The sequence below is a fragment of the Myxocyprinus asiaticus genome, chromosome 5 (assembly GCF_019703515.2).
Source record: "Myxocyprinus asiaticus isolate MX2 ecotype Aquarium Trade chromosome 5, UBuf_Myxa_2, whole genome shotgun sequence".
Lineage (NCBI taxonomy): Eukaryota > Metazoa > Chordata > Actinopteri > Cypriniformes > Catostomidae > Myxocyprinus > Myxocyprinus asiaticus.
In genome coordinates this window covers 53,896,897-53,912,300 of record NC_059348.1, presented here as the reverse complement: position 1 = coordinate 53,912,300, position 15,404 = coordinate 53,896,897, and the positions used below count along the sequence as shown (strand labels likewise).

Genomic DNA, 15,404 nt, shown 5'->3' with positions numbered 1-15,404 from the left:
AGGGATTGTTCACTCAAAAATGTAAATTCGCTCATCATTTACTCACCCTCATGCCATCCCAGATGTGTGTGCCTTTCTTTCTTCTGCTGAACACAAATGAAGATTTTTAGAAGAATATCTCAGCTCTGTAGGTCCGTACAGTGCAAGTGAATGGTGGCTAGATGGTCCTTTGTAGCTCCAAAAATCACATAAAGGCAGCATAATAGTAATCCATAAGACTCCAGTGGTTTAATCCATGTCTTCAGAAGTGATATGATAGGTATGGGTGAGAAACAGAACAATATTTAAGACCTTTTTTACTCTAAATCTCAACTTTCACTTTCACTTTCAGATGTGAAAGTGAAGCTAAACAGGCACTACACGTGACTTTCGGATGTAAAAGTGAAAGTTGAGATTTAGAGTGAAAAAGGACTTAAATATTGATCTGTTTCTCACCCACACTTATCATATCACTTCTGAAGACATGGATTAAACCACTGGAGGCTTATGGATTACTTTTATGCTGCCTTTATGTGCTTTTTGGAGCTTCAAAGTTCTGGTCACCATTCACTTGCATTGTACGGACCAACAGAGCTGAGATATTCTTTTAAAAATCTTCACGTGTTCAGCAGAAGAAAATAAGTCACACATCTGGAATGGCATGTGGGTGAGTAAATTATGACAAAATTTTCATTTTTGGGTGAACTGTCCCTTAAAGTTAAATGTACTCAAGTAAATCTTACTAATCATTTTCTTTTAATGTGTAGTCACTTTTTGCAAGGTTTGATTGAAAGGTAAAGTAACTTTACTTTGGTGCAATCATCTCATATAGAGAAAGATTAAATGAATTGTTAGTTTCTGCATCTAAACTAGCAACCCAATGGTTATTAGAGTTGCTCTAGATAACTATAAATCTTTAAACACTCGCACAGAGGCATGCGGGTAATGTTGCAGCTGAAAATGACATACTTAACGTTCTAGAGGAATATTGGTTTCCTCAATTACAATGATTGAAATTGCAAGTTCAATTACAGATGTGCAATGTGTAGTGTCATTTTGTTGTTATGTTTACTGTGTAAATAACCACCTTAAATTATAACTGAAGTATTTGAGTGTTTAACCATGGAGTGTTTACAATAAAGATTTTTATTAAAACTTTAATTCATTAATTACAACTCTCGACGTGTAAAAAGGATTTTCAAAACTACTCCAGTTTGAACATTTGGGACTTTACGTTCACAGTGTGCTAACGACTCGTTTGTTGTGTTGCAGTTTAAATCTCTGCAAATATATTACCACTTCCCTTAATATAGCTCATTTAACTTCAACAAATGTTTAGATTGTATATAAAAAAAAAACTTACACCACCAATTGGACTTCTCAACTGTTACCAACAAGATTGCAAGGTAAAACTAATTACATTTCTATTGTAATAAATAAAGCTTTACTGAAAGTCCTGTTTAGGTAATCACCTAATAATAGCATAACCCCAACAAACATATGGCCAAAGGAACATCATGTAATTCTACATTACATTTGCGCTACAGTACAAACATTCATCATTTAAAACCCAGCCTGTGACCCCATTAATCTCTTATTGATAAAAGGGCAACATCATCGATTCAAGTTCAACAATTGCGTTTCATTGCCCTTTGTGATCGTCACATTTTTACGAGGGAAACAACTTTGCGAGCCATGAATTGTGTAATAGCCAGACCAGTAACATTGTTTACATACACAAATATAAACTTCATGAATTCAGACGAGTTCCTTCAGTCCAACGAAGCATAACCGAGACACAACATGGACATGAAAGTCTCAAGAAAGAGTGACGATACAGGTTCAATTTTCTTTCTTTCAGAATCATTCATTTATAAACGTGAAAGGCACAATAATCTGACCATCAATCATTCAATGAAGTTCCGCATTGTGACTTCTGGTACCGTAGAAAGACAATTCTTTAAAAAACAAAAAAACAAACCAAACTGTCTCTTTAAAAGGAACAGTTCACCCCAAAATTAATGTTCACTTTCATTGCATGGAACAAACTTGCTCGTCTCAGCGCCACTTTCCCATGCAATCAAAATAAACGATGACTGAAGCCATCTGAGAACCGCCGCTGTATGACATCACCACTGGGGGGGGGCGTCACATCTAGAATGAATGCACTGCAGCCGTTTCCCTGGCAACCACAGAATATGTTAGTCTGATTCCCGCTTTAAAGTTCGTCTTTAGGAAGAGCTTCCTCGTCTTCTTCCTCCGCTGGCGGCTCGTCTGTCTCCTCTTCATCTTCCTCCTCATCTTCATCTTCCTCCTCCTCCTCATCATCAGCTTCAGTGCTCTGCTCTTTGTTCTTCTCCTCTTCCTCTTTCTGTTTCTTCTCATCCTGTTCGTCTTTCATCTTTTTCTCGGGACCCTTTAGAAAGAGATGGTAAATGATGAGTGTGTTTCTGAGAATATGATCAGGGCTTTCGACTAGGAGTCCGTGGAGAACATACAGTATACCTTTTCTTTAGTAGATTGCTTATATTCCTTAAATTTGATTCGCTCAGAACACTTACTGTTTGACAGATAATAAAAAAACAAAGTAACAATATTTGCTCTCATTTGGTTCATTTTGGATTCTGGCTATTTATCTAATATCTTACTTGTATTAAGTCTAATAGCAATCAAAATCATATTCAGAACTGTTTTAATCTTAAAGGGATAGTTCACCCAAAAATGAAAATTCTCTCATCATTTACATAAAAGTGAATGGTGACCAGAACTTTGAAGCTCCAAAAAGCACATAAAGTCTTTTTTCACTATAAAATGTTTGACCAGCCCCGAACAGTAGGTGGCAATATAGAAGATTTATAGTAAAAAAGTACTTAAATATTGATCCGTTTCTCACCCACACCTATCATATCGCTTCTGAAGACATGGATTAAACCACTGGAGTCCTATGGATTACTTTTATGCTGCCTTTATGTGCTTTTTGGAGCTTCAAAGTTCTGGCCATCATTCACTTGCATTGCGCGGACCTACAGAGCTGAGATATTCTTCTAAAAATCTTCATTTGTGTTCAGCAGAAGAAAGAAAGTCATACACATCTGGGATGGCATGAGGGTGCATAAATGGTGAGGGAATTTTCATTTCAGGGCGAACTTTTCCTTTAACCGTGTAAGCATCTTGTACCTTTGTAGCACCCCACGTTTCATTTCCAAAATCTTCTGCTGCCTTCACGTCATCTGTGATGAAGAAGTTGTCAAAAATAGTGCCAGACTTGACCTGGAAAGAAAAACAAAGACAGAACACAGAAAAAGTGCTTTAAAATGACCATATGTTTGAGCTCAATGTATTCTGATTTTAGAGGAAATGTTCTACATCGCTCCTATGTCATCTAGTGTGTTGAACTGAATTTGATGAGTTTAGTACGAGATGTGATGCGGTGTGAACCTTCTGAAAGCCTCTTGACACATTTGCATGTATTGACAAACAGTCATATTAACCTTTCCTTCATTCTGTGGAAAGACCTGTAACAGACCTACTATTGCATTGGCAACCGAATATTGAATGGAACAAACGCACACTATCAATACATCACGCACACATCTTAAGAGTCACTTTAGATGTGTTGCATACTACTGTTTGAAACGCTGCATCCTGTTTCACATACTATAAAAAAGTAGGCAGTATTAAGTGTACACTAACTGTGCAGTTTTCAATAAGCAGTATGCTAGTAATCCACTTCAAACACAATCAGTGTCTTTTCTCAAAGTTTCAACGCACCTGCCAGAGATCCAAACCGATGACTCCGATGTTGTCGAATTTGTAGATCTGGTCATCTGGGGTGTACTCGGGGTTGTCGATTTCAGGGTGCACCCAGACTCCCTTGTAGTTTGGATTATCAATCTGTTTGGGTTTCCACTCACCCTGAAAACATAATAACAAACTAAACCTCATATGACTGAAGCATTGGGAAAGTAACAACGGTTTGCACACAGCTGACGCAGAAATGCGTAAACAAGTGGTATGTCATTCTGTACCTTGTACTCTGGGTTTGGAATCATGGGAGGCTCCCACTCTCCATCCATGTCTTCATCCCAGTCTTCTGGCTTCTTAGCATCAGGATCAGGAATATTCTCAGGCTTATCCCAGTCCTGACAACATACCACAAATATAGTTTGATGAAACCACCACAGATATTTAGGAAAACAGGTGGAATGATGGGTAAAACACTGAAGTGAATTAATAGAAACCCTTACAAAAAAAATATAATATTACCAACATTTAATAACGTTATTTTTGTACATGGTGCTTTGGTATTAGAATATTTTGTTATTACGGTACCACAATATAACCGTTTTATTTATTTATTTTATATGGTGTTAAAACCACAGTTTCATGTTTTTTTTTTTTTGTTGTTTATTTTTTTAGATAATACATTATTTCGGATGTTACCACATTATTGCCATGTTTTTTTTTTTTTTTATACCATGATATCACGTTTTTTTTTAATTTTTTTTTATTATGATACCACAGTATTACTGTTTTTTTTTTTTTTTTTATTATTATGATACCATGGTATTATCATTTTTTTAATTGTACCACAGTAATGTTTTTATTATTATTATTATTATTATTATTATTATGATACCACTGATTTTTTTTATTTATTTTTTTATTATGATACCACGATATGGTACCACAATACTATGTTTTTATTATTATTATTATTATTATTATTATTATGATACCACTGATTTTTTTTATTTAATTTTTTTATTATGATACCACGATATGGTACCACAATACTATGTTTTTATTATTATTATTATTATTATTATTATTATGATACCACTGATTTTTTTTATTTAATTTTTTTATTATGATACCACGATATGGTACCACAATACTATGTTTTTATTATTATTATTATTATTATTATTATTATTATTATTATGATACCACTGATTGTTTTTTATTTTATTTATTTTTTATTATGATACCACGATATTACCATGTTTTTTTTATTATTCTGATACCATGTTATTGCCATGTTTTACCACAGTAATATGTTTTTTGCACATGGTGCCATGATATTGCCATGATTTTTTACATGGTAGCACTATATAGTTTTTATGGACATAGTTCCACGGCAATAGCCTTTTTGACATTGAATACCATTTGTGACGAGGAGGAGGGCCTAGCCGGGCCGTGATGGAGCACGGCTGGCGCTGAATCAGCTGATCAGCGGGAGAGCGAGATAAGGGGCAGCCAGAGATGCCGGTTCGAGGGAGAGAGACGCAAGCAGCCACGTTGCATGTGTGTCTGTTTATGTTTGTTTAAGTTCATATATGCATTAAAAGTTTATGTTGATTGTTCAGCCGGTTCCCACCTCCTCCTTGCCCATCCTTTTCCTGTTACACCATAGTAGTACCATGCTATTCTTTGAAGTACCTTGATGTATAATGAAAATACCGTGCTTATTGAATAAGGTAAACCATTATCAAAGTACCATGACATTATCATCTGACCATGACATGCCACTGTACCTTAGAAAAGAGAAACCACTTATTCTCTCTTTCATTGGCATCTTCCATCTATTCAGTTTGAAACTTGATTTCAGTCTACACCTAGACATAGCCCTTTAAAACATCCAATAATAGTATGTGAAATGTCACCGGAAACCTTCATTAAACAGGATCATACCTCTGGTTTGGTGTCAGTCTCGTCATCGATCTTGGCGCGGTCATCCCAGTCCTCTGGTTTCTTGGCGCTGGGATCTTTGATCTTCTTTGCGGGCAGGAAGTCCCAGTCCTCCTCCAGAGTGCCGGATTCCACCTTCTCATTGTCGATCTTCACCTCATATGTCTGATCCGGATTCAGAATCAATGTGTACAAGTGAGTCAGCTCATCGTCCTGGAGTAATGAAGGAAAGGAGCGATTAATTGGACACCTTACAGAATGAAATTTATACTTAGTCTAATTTTAAAAAACAAAGTACGTCATTTTGGAGCAGGCTATCCCAACACGACCATCATTTATCATTTATTTTTGAGCATTCTCTTTGAGTATGTAGAAACATCAATGAGATTTGACAGAATTAGTGGAGGGAAAGGTTTTCAGTGAATTAAGACTCAAATTTGGGTCTGTTTCTTGCTCAAAACTATCATTTGACTTTAGAATACTTGGAATATAATGCACAAGTCAAATCGAGTACATGTGATATTTTTATGGAACCTTTAGGACTTGACAGCTGCAGTTACAATTAACTTTCGACGTACTGAAAAGAGCATCCTGAAGTAACTTCTAAATAACTCTTGTGTTCCAACAAAATAATCAGATGCGTAAAAATATATATGAAATTAATATTGCTGCTTAACAGTAACAGACACCGCATTTTAGGCATTTTCGGCCCTTTAATAACCGGAACGTTTGGATAAAGTGTGAAAACTAAATCATTGGAGAAATGGGGAATAACAGGATCGGGAAATAATACAAGCAGGACTCAAACCACTGTCACCCTCATGAACACCACAGCTCAACATTCAAGTGCATTAACCACTAGGCCACGGCTCTGACAGGAACCCACCTTGCATTTGATCTCTTTCTTGATGAGATGATTTTTCCCTTTGTAGTTGAAGATGACGTGAACCTTCTTAGTGCTGTAGCCGCAGATATCAGGCCCTGTTTACATCATGTAGACAAGTAAAAATATTGAAATTCCTGTAATATTTGATAAAGACTATATATCACCACTAAAAGACACATTAACTATGATTATGCCATTTATAAAGCTGTTTACTTGAGAATCTTGGCACACGTACCGAACATGATGTAATACTGGGAGTCGCCGTGCATGTCTGCCTGGTTGAGATCAGCGGGGAAAACTTTAACATATCCGCCACCACAGTCGATCTTCTGCTCGTGTTTAACGGTGAACTGGATCACCAGAGATTTGCCCTCGTTGCTGAAGGGCTCAAAGCGGGCAGAGGCGGCATAGAAGCGGGCATCCTGACTTGTCTGCAAACCTGTAGGTGGTTAGAGGCGTAATGAACGTGAAAGAAATTAATATGGCTGAATTTGATTGAAGTTACCTAACATGGAGGCTAACACTCTTAAAATGAAGGTTTCAATTGGATTTCGCAGATACCGATAACTAAGGTGGTGGAAAAAGGCAATAACCAATTAATCAGCTGATAGTTTTTCAAAACTGATTTGAAGAATGATAAAAAAAATCTTAGTCTTTCCTTACAATGAAGGGTACAGACATAGAGGCTACAAAATGAATAGTGTTCAGAATAGAATTCAGTTTAATCTGCAATCAAAATCCCAATAACAACCTGAAAAATTCTGATTTGGTGTATAACGCAGGACTTTTAATTATAAACAAGCCCAAAATACCCCAGGGACTTTTGTTTTGAAATGACAGAGACTTGGCTTCGTTACAATACTCTATATGTGAGTATTTACCAAATGAAGATTTTTATGGCCTATATATTCACCAGATATATATATATATTTCACCAGATGAGGTTTATTAATGAGGAATAACAATAATTAAAAAAAACTTTCTGCAAATATCAGTAATGATTTTTGCAGATAACCAATAGTTCCAAAAAGCAACTATTGGCATCATTAAGCTGCAAAATTGATATATTTGAACTAATGCCGATAACCAATAGTTCCAAAAAGCAACTATCGGCACAATTTATCTGCAAAACCGATATATTTGACCCAATGCCGATAACCAATAGTTCCAAAAAGCAACTATTGGCATCATTAAGCTGCAAAACTGATATATTTGAACTAATGCCGATAACCAATAGTTCCAAAAAGCAACTATCGGCACAATTAATCTGCAAAACCGATATATTTGAACCGATGCCGATAACCAATAGTTCCAAAAAGCAACTATCAGTACGATTAATCTGCAAAACCAATATATTTGAACAGATGCAACAATCAGCATTGATTTTTGAAGATTAACCAATAGTTCCAAAAACCAACTATCAGCACAGATTAATCGGTTAAACCGATATATTTGAACTGACGCAACTATCAGCACTGATTTTTGCTGATAACCTAAAGTTCTAAAAAGCAACTATCGGCACGATTAATCTGCAAAACCGATATATTTGAACTGATGGCGATAAACAATAGTTCTAAAAAGCAACTATCGGCACGATTAATCTGCAAAACCGATATATTTGAACCGATGCCAATAACCAATAGTTCCAAAAATCAACTATCGGCACACTTAATCTGCAAAAGCAATATATTTGAACCGATGCAACTATCAGCATTGATTTTTGACGATTAACCAATCGTTTCAAAAAGCAACTATCAGCACAGATTAATCGGTTAAACTGATATATTTGAACAGACGTAACTATCGGCACTGATTTTTGCTGATAACCTAAAGTTCCAAAAAGCAACTATCGGCACGATTAATCTGCAAAACCGATATATTTGAACTGATGCCGATAACCATAACCGATATAGTTTCGAAAAGCAACTATCAGCACAGATTATTATGTTAAACCGATATATTTGAACAGACGCAACTATCGGCACTGATTTTTGCTGATAAATGATAGTTCCAAAAAACTAAAGGTAAAACCAACATATCGGTCTACTTATAGTTTCAATAACATCCAAATGCAGCCTGATGTCTTAGGAGAACCTTTTAAAGTTTCACAAAAAAAAAACTTTTATACTCTAGTTTTTTGAAAACCATCTATGTACTGGTGCTTTAAGAACCCAGAAACCAAAATACACTGATCTGAAGAACCTATAATGCAACATTAAAAACTTTATTTGTCCCCAAAGGACCATGTTGCATGTGCCAAAAATAGTTCTTAAAGAACCATTGAAGAACTTTTATATTTTGAAGGTGTAGTATAGTGTTTAGTGTCTAGAGAATTGTATGAATACCCTGGTCTTTCTCAGCATCTCCATAAAAGTTCCCAGCGGTCAGTTTAAACTGCCCATATTCAGATTTGTGTTCTGAATTCACCCACCGACTTTTCCAGGCATCTGCAAATTCAGATATTAAAATTAGAAGCAAAGAAATAAGGCTAAAACTACATCAGAGAATGTACAGAAGTTATCAAAAAGGACCTTCAAAGGAATAGTTCACCCAACAATTATTATTCTCTCATCATTTACTCCCCCTCATACCATCCCAGATGTGTATGGCTTTCTTCTGCAGAACACAAATTAAGATTTTTAGAAGAATATCTCAGCTTTGTAGGTCCATACAATCCAAGTGAAAAAAAGCACATAAAGGCAGCATAAAAGTCATCCAGACTCCAGTGGTTTAATCCATGTTCTCTGAAGACACCATCACGATTTCAAGCTTGATTACACTTCCTAGTGCTTGACGTACAGTATGCACAGAGCACTAGATGGAGCTAGGAGGTGTAATCGAGCTTGAAATCATGATTGCCAAAGATTTATAGTGAAAAATGTGTTATATTTTGGTCTGTTCTCACCTAAAACCGATTGGATCTCTTTGAAGACATGGATTAAACCACTGGAGTCTTATGGATAATTTTTATGCTGCCTTTACGTGCTTTTTGGACCTTCAAAGTTCTGGCCACCATTCACTTGTATTGTATGAACCTACAGAGCTGAAATAATTTTTGGTGAATTGTTCCTTTAAGAGGAAATCAAAGGAATTTATGGCATGTCCAATTACATTCCACACACATTTAATGACTGATATTTAAGGAAGTTTGTGGAATAGCTGACACGTAAAGTTGGGCAGAAACTTCCTGTTACAAACTGATTTGATTGACACATACGGGTTGCACATGGGACTACAAATTTGCTTTCATTTAGCACTAGCAAAACTGTGTCCCTTACATGTTTTGATGAAATGAGAATTTGAAAGGACCTTCTAAATAAATGCACATCTTGTCAACTTAAATTATCAAGGCCTCGAATGCATGTAACATCATATCTGTAATGCATGCAAAAGACACGAGGAAGAAAGAAAGAGAGAAAGAAAGAAAGAAAGAAAGAAAGAAAGAAACTGAATTATAGAACTGAATGATTTTTTTTTGTGTAACTTCGCAAAGCATTGACAAACTTAAACGCTTTAAATATAATAAGATTACCTTTTTCTAAACATAACCAAAGCAAACATTTTTTTAACATCACTCATTAATACTGTGACATGCAAGTTAATCATTCACTCACCTCCATCCAGAAACTGCTCTTGAAAGAAAACTGTTGCATTGACAGTCAATGCCAATAATGCAACAGAAACAATCTGACATAATGTAACAATTTGCATTTTGTTGTTGTTTAGAATTCCGAAAATATCCCCCCGCACGCGCCCTCTCTCTCTCTCTCTCTCTCTCTCTCTCTCTCTCTCTCTCTCTCTCTCTCTCTCTCTTGCTCGCGCACTACTGAGGTTTATCCGTGAAGCTTGTCGCTGCACAGATGGCTGCCGCTCATTGGTCCACTTCCCGACGCTCTAGACCAATCATGTGAGACCACGAATCGCATGACTCGCCTCTACACCGGATTTGTATCCGCCTCCTGTGCTGTTCTCAGACCAGTTTGTGACTTTATATATTAACTTGTGGTTAATTCATATGACAGGACAGAGCTGACCCCAGATCAGTTGCCAGGGGATCGCAGGTTTGAAAAGAGTACGTGTAGGCAGATACTATGGAGTTAAATATGTGCCACAATTCTACACGTGCAAAATTATATTTTGAGCACACAAAAATGTTCTGCGAGTGCAAGATGAAATTTTGAGTGCACAAAAAGTTATTTTGCATGCGCAAGATGATATTTTGAGTGCCAAAAATTTTTCTGCACGCACAAGATGATATTTTCAGCACACACAAAAAACTTTCTGCACGCGCAAGATGAAATTGAGCGCACAAAAAGTTATTTTGCACGCGCTTGAACTCAGTTTTGTAAAGCAATGTATGTTCTTGCAAAGATTAATTCATTTTGATCAAACGAAACTCAATTTTGCGTTTCAATAAAGTTTTTTTGAATGTGAATTTGCTCAGAATTCTGTGCTGTTCTCAGACCAGTTTGTAATTTGATATATTAACTTGTGGTTAATTCATATGACAGGACAGAGCTGACTCCGGATCAGTTGCTAGGGGCTCGCAGGTTTGAACAGAGTACGTGTAGGCAGACAACTATGGAGTAATATATGTGCCAAAATTCTACACACGCAAAATTATATTTTGAGCACACAAAAATGTCCTGCGAGTGCAAGCTGAAATTTTGTGCGCACAAAAAGTTATTCTGCATGCGCAAGATGATATTTTGAGTGCAAAAAAAAAAAAAAAATTCTGCACACACAAGATGAAACTGAGAGCACAAAAAGTTATTTTGCATGCGTAAAGTGATAGTTTGAGTGCAAAAAAAATGTATGCACATGTAAGATAATATTTTGAGTGCAAAAAAATTTTCTGCACGCTCAAGATGAAACTGAGCACACAGAAAGTTATTTTGCACGTGCTTGAACTCAGTTTTATTAAGCAATGCATCTTCTTGCAAAGATAAATTCATTTTGAGCAAACAAAACTAAATTTTGCGCTTCAATAAAGTTTATTTGAATGTGAATTTGCTCAGAATTCGTAAATTTTGCTTTCTACTCCTACCCACTCTGCGTGCATAATACCTTTTTGCATGCTCAAAATATCATCTTGCACACACAGAACATTTTTTGTGTGCTCAAAATATAATTTTGTGCACGCAGAATTGTGGCACAAGTATAACTCCATAGACAACGGAGGTTGTGCAGTTATGATCAAAGTGTAACTTGTGGAAAGCACTGTAAATGCATGTTGTATCTACAAACGCGACAATTTATATATTTTATGCCCGACATAAGTACTCTGAGCCATGTGTTGAGCCTAATAAGCACTCCACTAGGCCTAAAAACAAACAAACAAAAAACTAAAATATTCCATAAATGTTTAGATTTCTCGGCTTTTATAATAAGTCATCTCATAAGTATAAATGTTATTATTGTAAGCCTTTTTTAAGTCTAAAAAAGTTGCCAATAAACAACAATGAAGGCAGGTGCAACGGTGGCCAGATGATAGATAGCCTTTAGCCTCCTTGTTAGTGCACCCGTCTCCCATGCCAGAGACACCGGTTCAAGTCCTGTATGGAGCAGGTAGAACAGGAGCGTCACAATGGTGCCGTGACCCGGATGGGAATGAAGTTTAGGGGGGTTAGTGTAATGGGGGCCAGCTGATAGATAGCTGTGCAATGTGTATAAACCTCACTCTCCTGAACTCAAGTGGTGCACTAGTGACTGACGCTAGAGGCTGTAGCCTTTTGCCTCCTTGTTAGCGCACCCGCCTCCCATGCTGCAGACACCTGTTCGAGTCCCATATGGAGCAGGTAGAACAGGAGCGTCACACAGGCATCAAGACATTACAAGATTTATCATTATAACACAGCAGAGGCTTGTATAACAAAACAATTGAAAAGGAGAAGAAAAAATTTATACTTAAACCAAAAATTAGGTAATACCAAGGCCTTTTAGTAAATTAATTCCAAAACCTTTTAGTCATGAATCTCAGTCTAAAAATAATTCCAGTTCATTTTAAAATCCAACTTTCAACCTCTTTTCTCCAACCCTAAAAAAAACAACTGGATAAACCTTTATAACATCTTTACTGTAAGCTACTTTCTGAAGTTATACTGTATATTCCAGCTTGATAAATTGCCTTTAAGATTTGAGCTTGTCACTGGTTCAATACATCACCAGACATGAATAATCAGGATTGGATCAGGAAATTGATGTGATTTATGAAGATAGATATCTAGATCAGAGGTCTAGAAGTCATCCTTGTCTAGGTCTTTATATCTGGATATTGGGAGTATGTATTTGTCTTAAAGGATTAGTTCTTTCAGGATCCTGTCACTTTGTCAGTTGTTTATAGTTGTTTATATTGGTGACAGGATCCTGACACTCATGTTCTGTGTTTTCATGTTTGGAGCGTGGTGTCTGGGTCCTGAGTCAGCCTAGTTTGGTTTATGTTCTGGGTTGGGATTTGGACACTCATGCCCTATGTCTCGTCTTATGTGAGCGCATGGCTTCAGTTTTGGTGCTCTTGCCATGTGCTCTTCTGTCAGTCTTGTGTGATGCGTGAGTGCACATGGCTGTGTTTGGTTCCCCATCACCATGTGCACTCGTGTCTTTTTTAGTCTCCTGTGTTAGCACTTGGCTTTATGTTTGTCTGCCATGTGCTTCTCTGACCCCGCCTCATTGTTACCCTCATCACTCTCCTCTTTAGTCCTTGTTATGTTAATTGCCTTCACCTGCTCCTTATGTGCCATAACTGCATATATTGTGCACCCTTTCCTCTTGGGTATGTTGAATCGTTATGTTCCCATGTTGTTAGGTCAATGTTGTTTGTCTGCTCAGCCTCCAGTCTGGTTTGTCATTTTGTCTTTCTGTTTAGATGTTTGTTATTGCTTTTCAGTTTTCTCCCTAGTGAGAGTTTGTTTTTCCCTGTTTGTATTGTTTTATTTAATAAAGCCTTTAATTTACTCATTCCTGCAATTGGGTCCTTATTCCTGCCCCGTGACATGTTCACCCATAAATGAAAATTCTCTCATCCCCAGATGTGTATGACTTACTTTCTTCTACAGAACACAAGTTAAGATTTTTAGAAGAATATTTCAGCTCTGTAGGTCCATACAATGCAAATGATTTGTGACCAAAACTTTGAAGCTCCAAAAAGCACATAAAGGCAGCATAAAAGTAATTCATACGACTCCAGTGGTTAAATCTAAATCTTTGGAAGCAATAAGGCATGGGTTAGAAACAAATCAATATTTAAGTCGTTTTTGTTACTCTAAATCTCCACTTTCACATTTATTTTTTTATTTTTTACTTTTTTTGGCAATTTGCATTCTTCATGCATATTGCCACGGGCTGGTCAGAGGGGAAGATTTATAGTCAAAAAGGACTTAAAGGAATAGTTTATCCAAAAATTGAAAGTTCTCTCATCATTTACTCACCCTCATGCCATCCTCAGATCTGTATGAAAAACACAAATGAAGATTGTTAAAAGAATATTTTAGCTCTGTAGGTTCATACAATGCAAGTGAAAGGTGACCAGAACTCAGAAGGTTAAGAAAGCACATAAAGGCAGCATAAAAGTAACCCATACATCTCCAGTGGTTTAATCCACGTCTTCTGAGGCGATATGATAGGTGTGGGTGAGAACAGATCAAAATTTAAGTACATTTTTAACAGTTAATCTACACATTTACTTCCACATTCTGGTGTGGAAATGACTTTCATTTTAATATTCAGCCACCTGCTGGTCAGGGCTGGTTAAAGGTGGAGATTGATTATAAAAAATGACTGTTTTCTGTTTCTCACCCACACGTGTCATATTGCTTTTGAAGACATGGATTAAACCACTGGAGTCTTTAACTCCTTTTTAAACCTTCTGAGTTCTGGTCACCATTCACTTGAATTGTATGGACCTACAGAGCTGAAATATTCTTCTACAAATCTTCATTTGTGTTCATCATAAGACAGTAAGTCATACACATCTGGGATGGCATGAGGGTGAGTAAATGATGAGAGAATTTTCCATTTTGGGAGAACTATCCCTTTCACTATTGCAAATGTGAGACTCACAGGCAGGGGTGGACTGGCCATAGGGAGAACCGGGACATTTCCCGGTGGGCTGGCTGAACGGGCCGCAAAAAGCCATCGCATTATATGTCAAAAGTGGCCGTGACATGGTCCTACCATGTCAGCTCAATCAAATAGTCAAGAAAGAGACACTTTGAGCACTTTGCATGTAGTAGGTCATCCAGGGATTCCATGCAAATTTTGTATTTAAATGCAGAGCATGCATACTGCGTACTAAAAAATGTTCTTTGTCCCCTTCTATCGCCATGCCAAACTGATGTCTCATTACGGCATGTGAAGAAGACGTAGAAATGCTGTAGAAATCAGACACAATTAATTCCACTTGCTTCCCTTATTATTTTCACCATACAACATGTTCCTCTAATCAGCAAGTTAACTACATCCCCAGTTCCACATCCCTGCACAGCGGGAGGAGCAACACAAACTAACACAATCGATTCAATATAATCAAACGATCACGTGAGAAAGGAAAATAAAGTTTAATTAGTAGTTGTGATTTGTGGTGGAAGACCTCTTCAGAACTGCAATAATCTCTTAGAATTATTATTTTTTTTCAATAGCTGATGTCAATATCTAGAAAGCAGGGCAAATAATACTGGATAATACTATATATGTATATCTATATGTGATATATTATTATGACACGTTTCAATGGTGGCAAGATTGCAGGGCCAAGCACTGAGCACATATTCTGGAGTTGTAGGTCAAAATAATTTGAACAATGTAGTTGCCTATCTCTTGTAAACTGGAGTTAAATTCTCTTTAATTAAAC

At 36.7% G+C, this 15,404-nt stretch overlaps 1 protein-coding gene across 1 annotated transcript; it reads right to left on the bottom strand.

The window, feature by feature from the left end:
• Positions 1–1,104: 1,104 nt before the first annotated feature.
• Positions 1,105–10,361, bottom strand: LOC127441445 (calreticulin-like). Its single transcript, XM_051698893.1, has 9 exons — positions 10,171–10,361; positions 8,902–9,003; positions 6,792–6,995; positions 6,557–6,651; positions 5,674–5,883; positions 4,008–4,121; positions 3,751–3,894; positions 3,157–3,249; positions 1,105–2,395 (listed from the first exon to the last, which is right to left on the bottom strand). The coding sequence occupies exons 1-9, from the start codon at positions 10,265–10,267 to the stop codon at positions 2,198–2,200; spliced, it is 1,257 nt and encodes a 418-aa protein (XP_051554853.1). The 5' UTR covers positions 10,268–10,361; the 3' UTR covers positions 1,105–2,197.
• Positions 10,362–15,404: the final 5,043 nt, after the last annotated feature.

Coding starts and splice junctions, on each gene's coding strand:
- LOC127441445 (XM_051698893.1), bottom strand. CDS start 10,267: ATGCAAATTGTTACATTATGTCAGATTGTTTCTGTTGCATTATTGGCA. Junction 6,652..6,791: donor CCAGTATTACATCATGTTCG/GTACGTGTGCCA, acceptor TGATGTAAACAG/GGCCTGATATCTGCGGCTAC. Junction 4,122..5,673: donor AGACTGACACCAAACCAGAG/GTATGATCCTGT, acceptor GTATGTTGTCAG/GACTGGGATAAGCCTGAGAA.